At 43.6% G+C, this 22,192-nt stretch overlaps 1 protein-coding gene across 2 annotated transcripts in view; it reads right to left on the bottom strand.

The window, feature by feature from the left end:
* PEBP4 (phosphatidylethanolamine binding protein 4) overlaps positions 1-22,192 on the bottom strand; it is a 277,100-nt gene that overhangs the window by 31,164 nt on the left and 223,744 nt on the right. For both annotated transcript variants that reach the window (XM_060787017.2, XM_060787018.2), the window contains one exon: positions 17,561-17,677. In XM_060787017.2, coding sequence (XP_060643000.2) covers positions 17,561-17,677 — 117 coding nt within the window. The remainder of the gene's footprint in view (positions 1-17,560; positions 17,678-22,192) is intronic.

Raw genomic sequence — 22,192 nt, 5'->3', positions numbered from 1 at the left:
TATTTTCATTCATTGAACCAAATTTGGCACAAAGACCCAATGTACCTGAATTTGAATACTGGTGGGGTTTGGGGGCGGGATTGATTTTGTCATTTGGGAGTTATAATTCATTTACAACCAAAGAGCATTCTGAACTCCACCAATGATGGAAATGAACCAAACTTGGCACACAGAACTCCCATGACCAACATAAAACACTAGAAGGGTTTGGTGGGCATTGACTTTGAGTTTTGGAGTTGAAGTTCACCTACATCCAGAGAGAACTGTGGACTCAAACAGTGGTGGATCTGGACCAAACTTGGCACAAGTACTCAATATGCCCAAATGTGAACACTGGTGGAGTTTGGGGAAAATAGACCTTGACATTTGGGAGTTGTAGTTGCTGGGATTTATAGTTCACCTTCAATCAAAGAGCATTCTTAACTCCACGAAGGATGGCATTGAACCAAATATGGCACACAGGACTCCCATGACCCACAGAAAAATATTGGAAGAGTTTGGTGGGCATTGAGCTTGAGTTTTGGAGTTGTAGTTCACCTACATCCAGAGAGAACTGTGGACAAAAACAATGAGGGATCTTGACCAAACTTGACACAAATACTCAAATGTGAACACTGGTGGAGTTTGAGGAAAATACACCTTGACATTTGGGAGTTGTAGTTGCTGGGATGTATACTTCACCTACAATCAAAGAGCATTCTGAACCCCACCCACGATAGAATTGGGCCAAACTTCCCACACCGAATCCCCATGACCAACAGAAAATACTGTGTTTCCTGGTGGTCTTTGGCGACCCCTCTGACACGCTCTCGCAAGGAAACGCTGAGCTAGCCAAATTAAACCTTGATATTCAATTCACTCTCGCTCAGTGATTGGACAAGTGGTGAGTATCCATTGCTATCTATTTCTTTCCCAGTGACAACAACTGAAAACAGTTGTCTTCTGTCACTATTAAATTACTGACAGAATATATTTTATACCTTCTAAATTACACTAAAATTTGAGGCTGAAACTTGCAGGAGAAAATAGGCAAGACTACTACTTGTGTATTTATCTTTCTGCAATTTCTGATCTGACATGGATTTTCTACCTTTATTGAGACATTATCCCTCCAAAACTCTTAAAGAAACTACATGACAGTTTAGTATAATGTATGAATCACAGCTCAAATCTCTCTCTTATGCCATTTATATAAAGCATATGACAAGGTGCTATTAAATCGATTAGGACCTGTTATTGAACCCCAGCTTATTGCGCAACAAGCAGATTTCAAGCCAGGGAGAAACTGTACAGCCCGAATTCTTCATCTGACGGAGAATATTGAGGAAGGCTAAGGGAAAGGTTGCATTACTGGAACAGTTTTGGGCAACCTTATGGCAGCCTAGGACACGGTGTTAGTGATAGTTCTCCAAGCCATGAGAAGAGGCGGGTAAGAAATATTATTATTATTATTATTATTATTATTATTATTATCTGGACTAATCAATAAATAGATCTTTCCATCCATCTATTTATCTATTTGTTCTTGTTACTGATAGTTCTCCGAGGCATGAGAAGAGGCAAATACGAATTATTATTATTATTATTTGTGGACTAATCACTAAACCTACCTATCTATCTATCCAGGCCCGTAGCCAGGATTTCATTTCGGGGGGGGCTAAAAAATTTTCAGGGGGGGTTTCGGGGGGGGGGCTGAGTTTCGGGGGGGGCTGAGTCTGAGTGAAAGAGGGTCTAGCCTAGCAAACCTTTTGTATCATTACCCCAATACCCCCATACATATGGGATATATTGAGAATGGTGATCAAATCATGATATGAATAAACATAACAGTTTAAATAATGCACCAGTAAGGCCTTTTCGCGAACCACCATAAGAATTTCGGGGGGGGCTGAAGCCCCCCGAGCCCCCCCCCCCCCCGGCTACATGCCTGTATCTATCTATCTATCTATCTATCTATCTATCTATCTATCTATCTATCTTTCTGTTCCTGTTACTAATAGTTCTTCGAGCCATGAGAAGAGGCAGGTAAGAAATAATAATAATAATAATAATAATAATAATAATAATAGTAATAATAATTTTTGTGGACTATGAAAAAGGCTGCATAAAATCTACTACCATATAACTCGAGACTGTGATTTTACAAACACTGTCCACACCCTTCTAGAAGACCACAGCTTCTATGAGGAGTTTCAAGGCAGGAAAAACAAACGAAGGAGGCAAAAGACTGGTTTACCCCAAAGCAGCGTCCTTGCACCAACTTTGTTTAACATCTTTACTAACCATCAGCCACAGCCACCACTCACAAGAAGCTTTGCATATGCCGATGGCCTTGGCCTAACAACACAAGCAAAAGTATTTGAAACAGTCGAAAACCAAAGTACTAATGCCCTGAAAGATCTCCCCAGCTACTACAAAGGCAACCACCTGAAGCCTAATCTGGCCAAGACACAAGACACAGACTACACAGAGAAGCCATTGAAATCCACAAGAAGCATGTGGACAATGTCAACAGAAAGGAGGAAACCATGAACATGAACAAAATCTGGCTAGCAGTATTTTAAAAAATCTCAATAATTACAACAGCAAATCAACAGAGAGGAAACAATCAAGGACATCTAATCACCTCTCAACAAAAGATTGCCCCAGGCACTGCCAGGCCATCAAATGCTAATCAAGGTGGTCAGTTGAAACAGTCACCCCTAGCTCCAGCAGACAAGAGTCCTTTGTCCCACCCTGGCCATTCCACAGATATATAAACCCCTTTTCCTAGTTCCAGCAGACCTCACCACCTCTGAAGATGCTTGCCATAAATGTAGGCGAAACATCAGGAGATAATGCCTCTAGAACATGGCCATATAGCCCGAAAAAACCTACAACAACCCAGTGATTCATGAAAGCCTTCGACAATACATTATTATTATTATTATTATTATTATTATTATTTATATATCTGTGGACATCTAATCACCTCTCAACAAAAGATAGCCCCAGGCACTGCCAGGCCATCAAATGCTAATCAAGGTGGTCAGTTGAAACATTCACCCCTAGCTCCAGCAGACAAGGGTCCTTTGTCCCACCCTGGACATTATTCCACAGATATAACCCTATGGACATGGCCACATAGCCCATAGTCTAAAATTATTTAACCACTTGTGCTCCCTCTATTTTATCAGTTTTACACTTGTTTATGCAATGCTTTTGTCATGTAATAAAATAAACAAAGCTTGAATATCGCAAAGCTTGAATATCGCATGTAAGGAATGATTCAATGAGAGAAAAATACAATTCATTTTGCAAAAAATAAAAAAATAAACAAGAGGCGAAGTATTGCATTTTGTCATGTAAATGGTCACAATTATTAAATACGTTTACATTTGGGAGTTAGAAAATGCTGTGAGGGGATTTTAAGCCCCCCCCCCCCAATGTTAGTCAATCTCTTTTAATTTTTAAAGAAGTGCCAAAAAGAAATGAGGGCAACTTAATAAATGGCCAATCATGTTGCAGTGCATCTTTAACATTTAGACAGGAATCAGAAAAAACTTTCCCAAGATACAACATTGTTGTTGTTGTTGCTCCTGTTTATTCATTCAGTCACTTCTGACTCTTTGTGACCTCCTGGATGAGCCAAGGGCAGAGCTCCCTGTTGACCGTGGCCACCCCCAGGGGCTCTTTCAAGGTCAAGCCAGTCCCTTCAAGGATACCGTCCATCCACCTTGCCCTTGGTCGGCCCCTCTTCCTTTTTCTTCTCATTTTGTGGCCAAAGGACTTCCTCTTGGCCTCTCATCTCCTTCCCTCCAATGAGCAGCCAGGCTTTCTTTCCTGAAGGATGGACTGGTTGGATCTTCTGGTGGTCCAAAGCACTCACAGAACTTTCCTCCAACACCACAAGTCAAAAGCATTTATCTTCCTTTGCTCAGCCTTCCTTCTGGTCCAGCTCTCACATCTGTAGATGTGACTATGGGGAAGACCATTGCTTTAACTTTGTGGATCTTTGTTGCCAGTGAGATGTTTCTACTCTTCACTCTCTTATCGAGATGGGTCCTTGCTCTCCTCCCAAGAAGGAAGCGTCTCCTGATTTCCTGGCTGTAGTCTGCGTCTGCAGTGATCTTTGCACCTAGAAATGCAAACCCTGTCCCTGCCTCCACGTTTTCGTCCTCTATTTCCCAGTTGTCAATCATTCTTGTTGCCATAATCTTGGGGTTTTTTTATGTTTAGCTGCAACCCAGCTTTTGCACTTTCACCTTGATGAGAAGGCTCCTCAGCTCCTCCTTGCTTTTGGCCATCAGAGTGGCATCATCTGCATATCTAAGGTTGTTAATGTTTCTTCCAGCCATTTTAACCCTAGCCTTGGATTCGTCAAGCCCCGCACGTGTCTCATGATGTGTTCTGCATACAAGTTGAATCTGTTGGGTGAGAGTAGACAGCCCTGCCGTACACCTTTCCCAATCTTGATCCAGTCTGTTCCTCCGTGGTCAGTTCTGACTGTTGCCACATGGTCCTTATGCAGATCCCTCAGGAGAGAGACACGGTGATTTGGTATGCCTATACCACCCAGAACTTGCCACAATTTATTATGATCCACACAGTCAAAGGCTTTAGAAGAGTCAATGAACCAGAAAGAGATGTTTTCCTGAAATTCCCTGCCTTTCTCCATTCTCCAGCATCCAGATCTTGGCAATTTAGGAAACCTTTACCTTTACTAAAAAGAAATGGGGGCAGCTTAATAAATGGCAAATCCAGTTGCTGTGCATCTTTAACATTTAGCCTTATATGCCGGCCTTCTGAAGTCAACAACCCAGAAGATTCGGATGGTCCAAAATGCGGCGGCCGGGCTGCTAGCGGGATCATCTCTAAGATCCCATATGACACCGATTCTGCAACAACTGCATTGGCTACCAAGAGAACATCGGATCTCTTACAAGATCTGGATCCTGACATTGAGAGCTCAAAATGGCCAAGGACCTTTGTATCTTAGGGACCGCCTCATTCCTCTTCTCCATCAGTGGTCACCTCGATCCACCCAGGAAAATCTCTTCTACATCCCAGACCCAAGGGAGGGAGGGAGGGACACCTGGAAGCTACAAGGCATCGGAGAGCTTTTCCGACCTAGGCTCCTATCCTGTGGAACTCATTGCCTCCATACATTAGAACAATCATAGAATCATAGAATCATAGAATCAAAGAGTTGGAAGAGACCTCCTGGGCCATCCAGTCCAACCCCCTGCCAAGAAGCAGGAATATTGCATTCAAAGCACCCCTGACAGATGGCCATCCAGCCTCTGCTTAAAAGCTTCCAAAGAAGGAGCCTCCACCACACTCCGGGGCAGAGAGTTCCACTGCTGAACGACTCTCACAGTCAGGAAGTTCTTCCTAATGTTCAGATGGAATCTCCTCTCTTGTAGTTTGAAGCCATTGTTCCATTGCGTCCTAGTCTCCAGGGAAGCAGAAAGGAAGCTTGCGCCCTCCTCCTCCCTGTGGCTTCCTCTCACATATTTACACATGGCCCTCATCATATCTCCTCTCAGCCTTCTCTTCTTCAGGCTAAACATGCCCAGCTCCTTAAGCCGCTCCTCATAGGGCTTGTTCTCCAGACCCTTGATCATTTGAGTCGCCCTCCTCTGGACACATTCCAGCTTGTCAATATCTCTCTTGAATTGTGGTGCCCAGAATTGGACACAATATTCCAGATGTGGTCTAACCAAAGCAGAATAGAGGGGTAGCATTACTTCCTTAGATCTAGACACTAGGCTCCTATTGATGCAGGCCAAAATCCCATTGGCTTTTTTTGCCGCCACATCACATTGTTGGCTCATGTTTAAATTGTTGTCCACGAGAACTCCAAGATCTTTTTCACACGTCCTGCTCTCGAGCCAGGCATAGTCGGAGTTGCAACCTTTTGTAAAGGCACTCAAGACTTGGCTGTTTGGTTGTGCAATTAAGTCATCAGATCTAATTTGCCAAAGAGTCACTGTTGAATGTTTTTATGTTGAATGTTTTTATATTGTGTAAATGCTATTTTAGATTGTAAGTCGCTCAGAGCACCTTGGTAGAGATCAACCAATTAAGAAGTAAAGTGAATCAGGAAAAAAACCCCAGACCAACCCACGATGTAAACTTCCCCAAGATACAGCATTAAATGACACAAACCAGGACACATTTTGCTGAAAGAATCCTCGGAGACTCCATTCGACTTCCCCCATCTTGAACAACTAGTTTTCTGGTCCAAGTCTCGGTGGGCTAAGAGAAACTGTCTTGGATGTTGTCAAATATTTCAAAAATAGTCCAAACCCTGCAGCTGGATTCTTTAAAATAATGTAATATGGGTAGTTATAACCACAACCCGCAATGGACGCTGCGCACGACAGTCTTGCTTCAGGGCTCGGTGAGATAACTATGATTTTCTGTATTCATGATCTTTGCTCATCGCCCTTCTTGCTCGGAGTACGCAAGCGCTACATGTCATTTTATCCTTGCCATGAGGCAGGATGGGAATGACAGGCAGGCAAAGATCACTGAAGCCAAATGAACAGCTCTTCCAAGTTTGGCTCCAGTACTCTGTTCACTATGTGGGTTTTCAATAGAAGTAGCAGCAAATACTCTGACAGTTCATCTCTGCGCACCGTGCTCATTCACCGCATTCATCAGGACCGAAGCTATGGCATTTGGGAACCTTTACCCTTATCTAGTTCACAAAGAACACTTCCCCCAATTTCTCCTTAAGACTTGTGAGTCTCTTCCTTAAACCGAACTCCGAAAGAATCCAGGTCGGAGGGTTGCCAGAGCAAGTCTTTTGCAATGGTGGTCCTGGCTTTATGGGATGGCTCCCATTGACTAATCTCTTTGACACCTGCAGGCATTCCATTCCGCTCTTAAAGACTCCTGTTCAAACAAGCCTCCTGTTTACATTACTGCACCTCGCCGGCTTTGAAGTTTGCTTATTTTGGTTCACGTAGTTATTTTTGCAAGCGGTGTTTATACTGGCGAGATACTGTTTCAAATGGGTTTGCTTTTATGATGATTCCTGGCATATCGAAGAGATGGGACAGCGGTTCTCAACCTCCTTTTGCTGCAGCTCCCTAATACAGTTCCTCATGTTGTGGTGACCCCCAACCATCACATTATTTCCGTTGCTACGTCCTAAGTATTATTTTGCTTCTGTTATGAATCGTAATGTAAATATGCTGATATGCAGGATGTATTTTCATTCACTGGACCACATTTGGCACAAATACCCAATACACCCAAATCTGAATACTGGTGGGGTTGGAAGGGGATTGATTTTGTCCTTTGGGAATTATAGTTGCTGGGATTTATAGTTCACCTACAATCAAAGAGCATTCTGAACTCCACCAACAATGGAATTGAACCAAACTTGTCACACAGAACTCCCATGACCAACAGAAAATACTGGAAGGGTTTAGTGGGCATTGAGCTTGAGTTTTGGAGTTGTAGTTCACCTACATCTAGAGAGCGCAGTGGACTCAAACAATGATGAATCTGGACCAAACTTGGCACCAATACTCAACATGCCCAAATGTGGACACTGATGGAGTTTGGGGAAAATAGCCCTTGACATTTAGGAGTTATAGTGGCTGGGATTTATAATTAACAATCAAAGAGCATTCTGAACTCCATCATTGATAGAATCGGGCTAATCTTGGCACACAAAACTCCCATGTCCATCAGAAAATGCTGGAAGGGTTTGGTGGGCCTCTAGAACATGGCCATATAGCCCGAAAAAACGTACAACAACCCAAACAAAACACAAAGTTTGCAGACTTGCCATTCTACTAAACGTCCTTTGCCCAGTATCTGGCCCCTTGGAGTGCCTTTGTTGTTGCCGCAAGAAGGTCCTCCATGGTGCATCATGTGGCAGGGCTCAGGTTGCATTGCAGCAGGTGGTCAGTGGTTGGCTCTTCTCCACACTCGCATGTCGGGGATTCCACTTTGTGGCCCCATTTCTGAAGGTTGGCTCTGCATCTCGTGGGGCCAGAGCGCAGCCTGTTTAGGTGACCAAACACTGCATACTGGGTCATACAAAGGTGAAAGAAGCCTGGGTTGCTGTGAGTTTTCCAGGCTGTGTGGCCATGTTCCAGAAGCATCTCTCCACATATCAAGAAACCCTTGAAATGGGATGTATGGTCACTATATATTCTTAATTGTAATGTTATATATTCTTAATTGTAATGATAAAGGTAACTATATTCTTAATTGTAATGATAAAGATAAAGGTAAAGGTTGTCCCCTGACATTAAGTCCAGTCGTATCTGATTCTGGGAGTTGGTGCTCATCTCCATTTCTAAGCCGAAGAGCCAGCGTTGTCCATAGACACCTTCAAGGTCATGTGGCCAGCATGACTACATGGCGCGCATATTGGAATGATATGAATTGATATGAATATTGTAACGATATTGTAATGATATGAAGTCCAAAATGAAATGATATATATAATCTGACTATTATTGAAGGCTTTCATGGCTGGAAACACTGAGTTGTTGTAGGTTTTTTGGGCTGTCTGGCCATATTCCAGAAGCATTCTCTCCTGATGTTTCGCCTGCATCTATGGCAGACATCCTCAGAGGTAACCTCTGAGGACCTCACAACCTCTGAGGATGTCTGCCATAGATGTGGGTGAAACATCAGGAGAGAATGCTTCTGGAATATGGCCAGACAGCCCAGAAAACTCACAGCGACCCAGTGATTCCAGCCATGAAAACCTTCGACGTTGAAGGAAGACAGCATCCAAACTGAAGATGAGGAGAGGTCTCAGAAATGGGTTGTTGTAGGTTTTTTTGGGCTATGTGGCCATGTTCATAGGGTTATACCTGTGGAATGACCAGGGTGGGACAAAGGACTCTTGTCTGTTGGTGCTAGATGTGAATGTTTCAGAAATGGTGAAACTGGGGACTTGCCCTTGCTGGTCCTTCTTAGACCTGCTGGAGTTTCGTCAGTGGCACTTCAGAGTTATTATTATTATGCATATCAAGCCTTGAGATAACATCATGAATAATGCGATGTGGCAATGCGGATTGCACAAACCGTCTTGAAGGAACAATGCTCATGAAATAACCGCTCTGCTGAGCCAGGCACGTCTCCAGCGCGGAGGGACAGCCAGGCTCCCAACGCAAAATGCTGCGCTGGGAACTTTTGCGCAAGATGAGCATAAGGAGAGAGAGAGAGAGCGAAAGGCATGCAGGTGCCTCACCCTTGGTGGCCATGCAACGCTCCAGAAGCAGCAGCAGCAGCAGCTCCCCGTTTGTGGAGGCAGAAACACAACAGGTGAAACACAAGGTGCTACAAAAGGGATTCGTCATCCGCCTATGAGAGCCAGAGTGACAACTGGAGCTGTCTTCTGTAACCTTAATGGTTGTGTAAAAGAGGCACACAAGCGTTTTTAGGAGAACAGTTCGGGTTATTGTCGAAGGCTTTCATGGCCAGAATCACTGGGTTGTTGTAGCTTTTTTCGGGCTATATGGCCATGTTCTAGAGGCATTCTCTCCTGACGTTTCGCCTGCATCTATGGCAAGCATCCTCAGAGGTAGTGAGGTCTGTTGGAACTAGGAAAAGGGGTTTATTTATCTGTGGAATGACCAGGGTGGGACAAAGGACTCCTGTCTGCTGGAGCTAGGTGGGAATGTTTCAACTGATCACCTTGATTATGTTCTAGAGGCATTCTCTTCTGACGTTTTGCCTGCATCTATGGCAAGCATCCTCAGAAGTAGTGAGGTCTGTTGGAACTAGGAAAAAGGGTTTATATATCTGTGGAATGACCAGGGTGGGACAAAGGACTCTTGTCTGCTGGAGCTAGGTGGGAATGTTTCAACTGACCACCTTGATTATGTTCTAGAGGCATTCTCTCCTGACGTTTTGCCTGCATCTATGGCAAGCATCCTCAGAAGTAGTGAGGTCTGTTGGAACTAGGAAAAAGCGTTTATATATCTGTGGAATGACCAGGGTGGGACAAAGGACTCTTGTCTGCTGGAGCTAGGTGGGAATGTTTCAACTGACCACCTTGATTAGCATATAATGGCCTCGGTTGTTGTTGGTTTTTCCGGGCTATATGGCCATGTTCTAGAAGCATTCTCTCCTGACGTTTCGCCTGCATCTATGGCAAGCATCCTCAGAAGTAGTGAGGTCTGTTGGAAGTAGGAAAATGGGTTTATATATCTGTGGAATGACCAGAGTGGGACAAAGGACTCTTGTCTGCTGGAGTTAGGTGGGAATGTTTCAAGGAGAGAATGCCTCTAGACCATGGCCATATAGCCCCAAAAAACCTACAACAACCCACAGTTCAGGTTATTATCTGTTTTCATTATTATTATTAATTCATTATTATTATTATTATTATTAAAAACTTTGATATCCCGATTTTCTCACTTTTGTGGAGGGACTCAGACTGGCTGACAGCAAGGATTCAATGCTACTAATACAAGTTAAAACATCATACAACAATACAAGATTAAAATACATATATACCAAATCGCCAAGGTAACAACATCATGTTCAGCTCAGTCCGCATATGTGGTCACTCACTTTGGTCTGCAACCAGTCTCAGCCATTATTCTGGGAATGCTTCGTTCCATAACCAGGACTTCACCAGCCTCCTGAAGGACAAGAGGGAGGGGGCAGAGCTCATCTTGCTCGGGAGAGAGTTCCGTAGCCGAGGGGCCACCACAGAGAAGGTCCTGTCTCTCGTTCCCATCAAACACGCTTGCGAAGGTGGTGAGACCAAGAGCAGGGTCCCACAACCTTCATAGCACACTCGAACAGAAGTTTAATGGCTGCCTCTTAGTGTTTGAGTCGTGTTCTTCCATGTTGAGGACTTGAACTGCAAGGTCCTTGTGGTCCCTTTCAGCAAAATAATTCTGTGACTTAAAATAATAATAATAGAGTTGGAAGAAGCCACATGGGTCATCGAGTCCAACCCCCTGCTATACAAGAAAAGGACAATCAAAGCAACCCTGACAGATAGCCATCCAGCCTCTGTTTAAACGTTTCCAAGGAAAGAGCTTTGATTAGACTCCGAGGCAGAGAGTTCCACTGTTGAACAGCTCATACAGTCAGGAAGTTCCAACTAATGTTCAGGTGGTACAGTAGAATCTCGCTTATCCGACATAAACGGGCTGGCAGAATGTTGGATAAATGAAAATGTCGGATAATAGGGAGTCTCCTACTGCTACCCATCCGACATGGTGCTGGACACCTGGAATACTAACAACAGGGATTCAAAGGGTTAAGGCAAGGCAACGCCTCAGGGCGAGGGCAGCCCAGCGGATAAGTGAAGGTTGGATAAGTGAGACTCTATTGTATCTCAGGGTAGCAGAAAACAAGCCTGCTCCCTTTTTTCTTATGGCACCCTTTCACATATTTATACATGGCTATCATGTCTCCACTCAACCTTCTCTTCTGCAGACTAAACAGTCTCAGTTTTTTAAGACGCTCCTCATAGGGATTAATGATCTCCAGGTCTCTGATTGTTTTAGTTGCCCTCCTCTAGACCTTTGGTCAATTTATCTAGTTTAACATTTCACAACCTGGGGGTTGAGACCGCTGGGTGTGTGTGTGTGTGTGTGTGTGTGAAGGAGTGTCAGAGGGGCCGCCAAAGACCATCAGGAAACACAGTATTTTCTGTTGGTCACGGGGGTGGCCATATAGCCCGAAAAAACCCACAAGAACTGAGTGATTCCGGCCATGAAAGCCTTCGACAATACACAGTATTTTCTGTTGGTCACGGGGGTTCTGTGTGGGAAGTTTGGCCCAATTCTATCATTGGTGGGGTTCAAAATGCTCTGTGATGGTAGGTGAGCTATAAATCCCAGCAACTACAACTCCCAAATGTCAAGGTCTATTTCCCCCAAACTCCACCAGTGTTTACATTTGGGCATATTGAGTACTCGTGCCAAGTTTGGCCCAGATCCATCATTGTTTGAGTCCACAGTGCTCTCTGGATGTAGGTGAACTACAACTCCCAAACTCATGGTCAATGCCCACCAGACCCTTCCAGTATTTTCTGCTGGCCATGGGAGTTCTGTGTGCCAAGTTTGGTACAATCCATTGTTGGTGGAGTTCAGAATGCTCTTTGATCGTAGGAGAGCTATAAATCCCAGTAACTACAACTCCCAAGTGTTAATTCTATTTTCCCCAAACACCACCAGTGTTCACATTTGGGCATATGGAGTATTTGTGCCAAGTTTGGTCCAGATCCATCATTGTTTGAGTCCACAGTGTTCTCTGGAGGTAGATGAACTACAGCTCCCATACTCAAGGCCAATGTGCACCAAACCTTTCCAGTATTTTCTGTTGCTCATGGGAGTTCTGTGTGCCAAGTTTGGTTCAGTCCCATCATCGGTGAAGTTCAGAATGCTCTTTGATTGTGGGTGAACTGTAATTCCCAGCAACTACAACTCCCAAATGACAAAATCACCCCCCCCCCCCCAAACCTACCAGTATTCAGATTTGGGCATATGGAGTATTTGTGCCAAATTTGGTCCAGTGAATGAAAATACATCCTGCATATTGGATATTTACATGACGATTCATAACAGTGGCAAAATGACCGTTGTGAAGTAGCAACAGAAATAATGTGATGGTTGGGGGTCACCACCACGTGAGGAACTGTATTCAGGGGTCAAGACATTTGGAAGATTGAGAACCACTGGTTCAATCTAAACTACACACTACGCGAAATATGTTGCATGCAAGGAAAACACCATTTTCTTAATCCACTGTCTATTGAATGTTGTGTGGTTGTAAGGGTGTGATGTTTTGGAACCCACCATGGTTTTCATCTCCATTTCAAACTCTCACAAAGGAGCCCGGATCTGAGAGAAGAAGGAGACTGGAACCGCATTTGAAAAGGCCAGACGTGTACATTGGTTTGTCCCAGACAGCAGAAGAAGGCAAGATGTGCCATTCACACACATCCATGTAAATAGAGGCTGGGGCAACAATCCCAAACCAGTTTACCTGGAAGTAACTCCATTGAACTTACTTTTGAATAAACATGCGTAAGATTAAACTTCCATTTCATTTTCTCATCTCTGAGCCCTCGGAAAAGCAACTCCTACAAATCAAGGAACATGAAAGGCAGTGCAGACTCCTTCAACCAGAGAAGTCAGCCAGAGCAGAGCACCTGAGGAACCCACCTGGACACAGCAGATTATTATTGGAGAAGACAGAAGTGCTGGACCACTCTCACAAACACCACGTCAGACTACACAGAGAAGCCACTGAAATCCACAAGAAGCATGTGGACAATTTCAACAGAAAGGAGGAGACCATGAAAATGAACACAATCTGGCTACCAGTATTTTAAAAAACTAAAATTACAACAGCACAACAGAGAGGAAACAACCAGGCACATCTTAACACCTCTCAACAAAAGATTCCCCCAGGCACTGCCAGTCAATCAAATGCTAATGAAGGTAGTCATTAGGTTTCGTTTCGTTAATTCGTAATTCGTTAAAAATTCATTTTTTTTATAACGAAGTGATAACGAACCATTCTGGAGCAACTTAAAAACAAAACAAATTTTTAAATTCGTTTCGTAAATGCTTCGGATTCGTTATGTATTCGTTTCGTTATTGGTTTGAGGTCATTTTGTTATTATTTCCGCATGTCTGGGGCAAGTTTTATAGTTGTTTTTTGTTTAATTAGTGAAAAAAATTATAATATCACACCAACAGTCAACAACAGAGGGAGAGGAAAGCTTCAGAAGTTTTTTTAGCGTATTGCGTGGTCGCGTCCGCCATTAACGAATCGATTCGTTATTGTTTCGTATTTGTTTTGTTAATGTTTCGTAATTTTTTAAACATTTACGAAATTTCATAAATTTCGAACTTTTTAAAAGAAAAATTTCGGAATTCTTTTAAATATCGAAACGCAAAAACCCCCAAAAAACGAATCGATTTTAGAAACAAATTTTTCCGTTGTTACCCAGGCCTAGTAGTCAGCTGACACATTCACACCTAGCTCCAGTAGACAAGAGTCCTTTGTCCCACCCTGGTCATTCCACAGATATATAAACTCTTTTTTCCTAGTTCCAACAGACCTCACTCCCTCTGAGGATGCTTGCCATAGAGGCAGGTGAAATGTCAGGAGAAAATGCCTCTAGACCATGGCCATATAGCCTGAAAAAACCTACAGCAACCCAGTGATTCCGGCCATGAAAGCCTTCGACAATACAACTTCTACAAAATCAAAGTGAGATACTATATGTATGTAAGATGTGCTGTAGTATTATATAAGATGGAGCTTTCTCTTGCTGAAATACCTTCTCTGGTTGATTTTAATCAAATGACATTTATAATGGAAACAGAAATCACCTGAAATTGAATATACCATATGTACTTGAGTACAAGCCGAGTATTTCAGCCCTTTATTAAGCTTGGCTTTTGCTCAATAATACTGGGTTATTATTATTATTATTATTATTATTATAATATAATAATAATAAATAGAGTAAAAATTACTCTATTAATTATTTCTTGAAACACAACAAGATGAGTCCACACCAGATGATGATGATGATGATGATTATTATTATTATTAAATTTTCATTATTTTACTCTATTATTATTTTTTACATTTATTATTTTACTCTATTATTATTATATTTATCATTTTACTCTATTTATTATCAGACCGGCTTACAGCAAGGATTCAATGCTAATAGTACAATCTAAATACATATCGATTAAAATTACAAATAATTTCTGTCCTTTGGGCAGAAGCTGGCCACTTGGAGTGCCTCTGGTGTTGCTGCAAGGAAGTCCTCCATTGTGCATGTGGCAGGGCTCAGGGTGCATTGTCGTAAGTGGTCTGTGGTTTGTTCTTCTCCACACGCGGATGTCGTGAACTCCACTTTGTGGCCCCATTTCTTAAGATTGGCTTGCATATCGTGGTGCCAGAGCGCAGTCTGCTCAGCCCTATTTTCTGTGTGACCGGGGGAAGTTTCTGATCCAGTCTCAGCCACTGATTGAGGTTCCAGGTTTTAGCCTGCCACTTTTGGACTCTTGCTTGCTGAGGTGTTCCTGTGAGTATCTGTGTAGATCTTAGGAACCTGTTTCTCGATGTCATTGGCATACTGACTGATACCAAAACGGGGTGGGCTGGAGAAGTCACTGCCTTGGTCCTTTCATTACTAGCTGCTACTTCCTGATGGATTTCTGGTGGTGCATTACCGACTAAACAGTGTAATTTCTCCAGTGGTGTGGGGCGCAGACACCCCGTGATAATGCGGCATGTCTCATTAAGAGCCACATCCACTATTTTAACATGGTGAGATGTATTCCACACTGGGCGTGCGTATTCAGCAGCAGAGTAGCAAAGTACAAGGGCAGATGTCTTCACTGTGTCTAGTTGTGATCCCCAGGTTGTGCCAGTCAGCTTCTGTATGGTATTATTTCAAACACCCACTTTTTGCTTGATAGTCATGCAGTGCTTCTTGGAAGTCAGAGCATGGTCCTGGGTAACTCTCAAGTACTTGGGTGTGCTGCAATGCTCCAGTGGGATTTCTTCCCAGGCAATCCTCAGAGATGCTTGTCTGTTTGTGCTGGTACGGCTGTATCAGGAGCTCCAACATCCTTTTCTTTCTTTGAGTGTTTGCATGTATCCCAATGTTCCATGCATTTTGCAAGAAGGTGGCTTCCCTTGGTTTGCAGTCATGGGGCTAGCTACCTGCCTATCATTGTTGGGTTTTTTTAGTTCCGCCCCTTTCCCCAGGGTTCAGGAGGGAAAGGGAGCCATTTTGGCTCAGTCTTACAGTGACGTAAGGACGTGAATCAGCTCCACCTGTAGAGAAGCTTCGTTTCTTACGAAATTCCAGGGGAAAACAGTTCCAAAGGACTCCAACTGGAGAATCTACAACGCCTTGGCTGGTAGGTTCTTGTGGGTTTTTTCGGGCTATAGAGCCATGTTCTAGAGGCATTTCTCCTGACGTTTCGCCTGCATCTATGGCAAGCATCTTGCATCTTGGCTGGTAGGTCTACTCGGGATCCAAGAAGCAGTTTGGAGCCAGGAGTAGGGCCCACACCAGCAAAGTTTAGAAAGTAGATTGCCCAAGGAGGGGTTAAAAGGGGTTTTCCTCTTAAAGAAAAGAAACAGTTCACGAAGCCAGTTGCCTGTCCCTTGTGGACAAGATTAAGAAAGCCACCAGTTGATTCAAAGCCTTGAAGTATTTATTTGACTTGTTGAAGATCTGAGAAGTATTTGATTGTTTTGTTGAAGACCTAGCAATAATAAAGGACGTTGTTAAACTTTTCAAGCTTCTAAAGAATTTGTATAGGGAAATCCTTAGGGCCTCTCAGCTGAGGCACCCCGGCTTCCCGCTGGGCACAAAGAGCACGTCCTGTTCAAAAGCCAACTGCTATAGGCCCAGCGAGTGACAGCACACTGTTCTTAACATGAAAAGCACATGTCTACATTTTAGATGGATTAGGAATCAGCTGGTTTTCCCTGTAAGAGGCTGTAAGAGCATCCAAAGCTTCAGAGAGGTCCTGTTCAACCATCTTGGAGCTCCCTGCTTGAGCAGTGATGGCATGTTCATCAGCATAGATGAAACTATCTGTTTCTTCTGGCAGTGGCTGAACGTTTGTGTGAATGTTAAACATTGATGGAGCGAGCATGCATCTGACATGTGATTTCACCTCTATTTTTGAAACACGGATGCTGAGCCTTTGGTCTTTCTGACCACCCATGGTTCATGTTATTCAGTCAGCACAGAGAGTTCACATTGCCCACCTTAATTTTCAGTGGGCACTGAATGTGCAACAGGGATCCTCTTATGGTACGAGGCCCCTTTCCCACTACGATTGCACCGTCTCTTAAGAAAGCTATGCAGTTGGGATGGCTGATGTTCTCGGCACACCTTTGGAGCCATTCCAAGATGACCTTATGGCACACAGACGGGGTCCGTCCACTGACCAGCCAAGACCAGTGTAACAGCACAACTCAACTTTTGCAGAGGAAATCAGAGTACAATGATGGGCAACCTTTTGAGCTGGTGTGTCAATACTCACCAAATACCGAGCATAACTCGGGTGGGGTGTCACTTCGAGAAAAAACCTATAATTTCATGATATTTATAGTTTAATAACAAAACATTATTATTGTAATATATAACTGTATTTAATAAACCAAAAACTAATTATTTAACTCACCTGCTTTTTCTATCATGCCATATATCTCAGCATTACAGAAAAATGCTGGTGTAGGAGCCGAGGATGAAATGTCCTTCTTGGGATGCGGCCCCATCTTCTCAGTATGCGGCCGCATGCAGCTATGTGTCATCGAAAATGGCTACGCGTGTCAGTGCTGACACACGTGTCATAGGTTTGCCATCATGGTCATAGTATGACAGGAGTAAGAACAGAAGGCAATAATGGATTTTTAAAATGATTTAAATACTATTTCCCACAGGACCAGAAGCGCGATGAGGTGATGTGGCAAGTCCCCAAGGAAGGCGCAACCACAATCTACTTGCCACAGGTAGTAAGATGTTCTTCCTCCAACTAATCTTTAAACTGGACCGTTGTGTCCTAAGCAGGCAACTCCTTACCTGTAGACTGATTTTCTTCTGGACTCAAGGATATGGCTTCAAAAGATGGTTGTTCATAAAGGAGAAACTGATAGCGGTGGAAACCAGTTTGATATGGCGGTGTGGGTCGGCGGTAATCTGGACACCAGAAATAAAAGGACTGCGGTCAGAGTATGCACTGCATCTATTCTTTTACATCTCTATCAATAAAAATGTAATGTTCGTTTGTGGGATGAACAGAACTCAAAAACCACTGGGCAAATTGACACCAAATTTGGACACAAGACACCTCTCACACACAAAAACCAGCAGAACGGACTTTAACCCCCCCCCCCAAATAAACCACATATACATATACACTACGCTGTGTGATAAACGAAGTAGGCTGCTATTTCTTAAGTGGGTGGCTCAGTAAAATTTAACTCGTGTGATGAAGTATATGGCCAGTCCACTCAGACTCAGAATTTTCCCAGCATTTACTGCACACTTCAACACATTTGCTAAATTCCACTGAGTGCTACACTTAAAACCTGGGAAGCCAATCTTATCATCACATTAGTTTGACTCCAAGTGTAGGAGAGAGCATTCTTTGCATATTTCGAATGTGGGGGCCAGCATTCTTTTCAAATATTTCAGGAGGTGGTGGGGAAGTGGATTTTTGGTAATGATCCGGATGTTTGGCTAATTCTCTAATGTGATGGCATTTGTTGTTCCCGGTTTGAAATGAAACATTATCCCAATTTGTGGGAGGAGCCAAAAGTACCCTTGTTAGGGAAAGTTCCGCCATTATTATTATTATTATTATTATTATTATTATTATTATTATTATTGTGCCATGTCTCCATGCTGTGCACTCCTGGGAGTCATAGTTTTCCAAGGTCCATACCCTTTTCTTGGTGCATTTACAGGATGGAACAAATGCCCTTGAACCCCACTTTAAATGCCATGGCTCCATGAGATGGAGTCCTCCTGGAAATTATAATTCCCCAAGGTCCATACCCTTTTCTGGAGATTACAGTTTGATGGCAAATGAATTGAAAGAATGCTGAATACAACTGAGTAACACAGATACATTTAACAATGTGATGAAGGTAGGGAAATCATTGGTTTCACTTCAAAACTGAGGATGACTGAGGGTTGTGATGAAGTCCTGGGCTGTTTTCACTTGCTATCCAGATTTATGGATTTGTAGATATGTTCCCATGTCTTCTCTTAAAGTTTTTACTTTAAATACCATTATTATTATTATTATTATTATTATTATTATTATTATTATTATTATTATTGTGATGAAGTCCTGGGTTGTTTCAATGTGATGAAGTCCTGGGCTGTTTTCACTTGCTATCCAGATTTATGGATTTGTAGATACGTTCCCATATCTTCTCTTAAAGTTTTTACTTTAAATACCATTATTATTATTATTATTATTATTATTATTATTATTATTGTTATTATTATTATTGTGATGAAGTCCTGGGTTGCTTTCACATGCTATCCAGATTTACGGATTTGTAGCTGCGTTCCCATGTCTTCTCTTTTCCTTGTGTTCTTTCACAAGCTTTCACTGCAACTTAACTCTATGTTGTTCCACATCCATTTGATTGGATTAGTATATTTCTTCAGACTTTAAGAATGAATGACTTTTCAGGACCAAACAAATCTCCAGGCCCTATTTGGAGAAGGCTTAAAATGTCATTAGGATCCAGTTATGAGTGGAGAAGCAGGTGGAGGCTGGGGATACATCTCACGGCCTGAAGATGTAAACTCTGTGCACCTTCTTCCACTCTTCCCGACATTCCCGGTTGCGGATTGGCTCTTTGCCATCCTTTCACAAGCATGCTCTTGTTTCTCCTCCTTTGGAAAAGGCTCCCTCCACCTCACCTGTTTTTCCCAGGCTTACCTGAGTCCCTCCTCTCTCCAAACTCCACCTTTGGTTACCTCTCTTAACCCATCTCTCCATGGATGGCATCCAAACCCGAAAGCATTCCCTCAAGGGGCTGCTTAGGTTAGACCAGTTTCTGTCCTTTTCTCATTGCCACATACATACGATCTTCAGACTTTCCCCTCCATAAAACCATTTTTTCCTCGGTTAGGCCGATAACATCTTTGACTTTCTGAATTTAAAAAAAGCCATAGTTTCTTCTTTGAGTTTTCATTGCACTTGATCCAATGGCATCACCCATTTATACACACACAGCAGCGCCATGTTCATCCCTCTCTTTGAGGAAGATGTGGCCACTTCTTGATTCCTGGAAACAGTTTTACAGCATTAAGAACAACATCTGAATATGCGAACCAATACCTTGACGAGTGATGATGTGGCTTAATGCAGAGTTGTGTGTGCAAGTGTAATGCACCTCCCACCGCCAACCCAAGAAGTACGCTCACACGTGATGTTGGGATGGCCACAACTCATTTATTGATAACAGGAACAAGGGTTGGCAGCCAAGCATGGGTCCTGGATCATGATTGGGCAGCCCAATACTGCCCGATCCCGCACACACCAGGGTGCCGCCGGCACAATACCGGGCGAATGCAACTCGGCACCCCTGGGACCACCGGGCGTCCCCCCTTTCCGCTAGGGGGGATACCAAACCAGATCCAGGGCCCATGCCCCACGCCCAACAAGGAGTTGTGACAAGAAGCATACAACAAACAAGTAACTGTTAACAGGTAACCGTGACAAGGGGAACATCTACAAAATTAACAGCCAATGGAAACATAAACCACATGCAGGGTGGGTGGGGTGGATCAGCTGTTGCAGGCCGAGTGCCTGCTGGGGAGCCTGGGCAGCCTTATGAAGGCTGACCAGAAAGAGGGAGAGGCCAGCTCAGGCCTCACCTGCGGTGGGCATGGTCAATTGGCCATTGGCCCCTTGACCCGCCGACGGGAATCTTTCCCACCATCAGAGGGGGCTTCTGGGAGGAAGAAGCCCCCCTCAGGCAAGAATGGCGGTGGGGGACACCCTGCACCGCAACTTCTTTGGCCCAGTAAGTAGGGGCCATGCTATCTATTATTTATTTATTTATCCTATTTATATCCCATCTTTCTTTACCCCAAGGGGGTCTCAAGGTGGCTTACATATGGCCATTATTCAATGCCCTAACGTATACAAACAGCATTTAAAATTACATTCAGTATTAAAATCACGCCATTCAGAAAGCATAGTCTAAGGCCGTTCCGTAATGAGTTTGTTGTTGAAGGCTTTCATGGCCAGAATCACTGGATTGTTAGGAGTTTTCCAGGCTGTCCGGCCATGTTCCAGAAGCTTTCTCTCCTGATGTTTTGGTTAACATCTTGCTTTATATGCTGATGACATGGTGATTTTTTTTTAAAAAGTTATTTTAATTTAGAACTAGCTTGGGGACCCAGCGCTGCCCGGATTATTTGAGAAAGTAATTGTGTATCAAAATTGGTCTTTATCAGTTATTTATATGGCTCGCAGTGGTCTCAGGAAGTTAGTGAAGGTACTGCGAGTCCCATCATCTGTGGTCCATCGTCCTCCAAATGGCACCAGAATGTTGAGCTGGCCATGGGGGCTCTCTGTGCCAAGTTTGGTCTTTATTGGGTTTTGGATGAGTGTCGCTGTGGTTTCAGGAAGTGAGTGAAGGAACTGCAAGTCCCATCCTCCACCCTCCACCGAACAGCACCAGGATGTAGAGTGACTAATGGGGTCTCTGTGTGTCAAGTTTGGTCTTAATCGGTTATTAGATGAGGGTTGCAGCAGTCTTGGGAAGTGAGTGGAGATACTTGAAGTCCCATCATCCATCGTCCATCCTCCAAACAGCACCGGGATGTAGAGTGGCCCATAGGGGCTCTGTGTGCCGATTTTGGTCTTGATCCGTCATTGGATGAGGTTCGCAGAGGTCTCAGAATATGAGTGAAAGTACTGGAAGTCCCATCATCCATGGTTCATCCTCCTCCAAACAGCACCAGGATGTAGAGTGGGTCATGGGGGCTCTGTGTGCCAACTTTGGTCTTTATCAGTCATTAGATGAGGGTTGGAACAGTCTTGAGAAGTGAGTGGAGGTACTTCAAGTCCCATCATCCATGGTCCATCCTGCTGGAAATTGCACCAGGATGTAGAGTGGGTCATGCGGGCTCTCAGTGTGAATTGTGGTCCTGATCCATCATTGTTGGCAGCTGTATTGGTCTTAGGATTGTATTGGTCGATTGGTGTTACCTCTCCACCTAAAAAGGATTCCCCCAGGCAGGAAGCAGCCAGGCTTTGAAGCTGCAAGGCTATTTGATGCTAATCAAGGTGGCCAATTGTGACATTTACACTTGCCTCCAACAGACAAGAGTTCTTTCTCCCACCCTGGACATTATGCCACAGATATATAAACCTCACTTGCCTAGTTTCCAACAGACCTTCCAACCTCCGAGAATGTTTGTCATAGATGCAGGTGAAATGTCAGGAGAGAATGCTTCTGGAACATGGCCATTCAGCTCAGAAAACTCACAGCAACACAATATATGAGTTTGCTTTCTAGCAGGTAGTCCCTGAAGACCTTGACTTCTCAAATATTCCCTGCTCCTGTCTTGGAAAATGAAGGATTGGGCAGCTGCTGAATACATCTAAGGCAATGCCAGGTACGTTGTGGAAAAATACGGCAGAGGAAGGGTTTGTTATTGCAATTTTTCACCCCACGC

This window comes from Anolis sagrei, chromosome 7 (genome assembly GCF_037176765.1).
Source record: "Anolis sagrei isolate rAnoSag1 chromosome 7, rAnoSag1.mat, whole genome shotgun sequence".
NCBI lineage: Eukaryota > Metazoa > Chordata > Lepidosauria > Squamata > Dactyloidae > Anolis > Anolis sagrei.
This window is presented reverse-complemented; position numbering and strand designations above follow the sequence as displayed.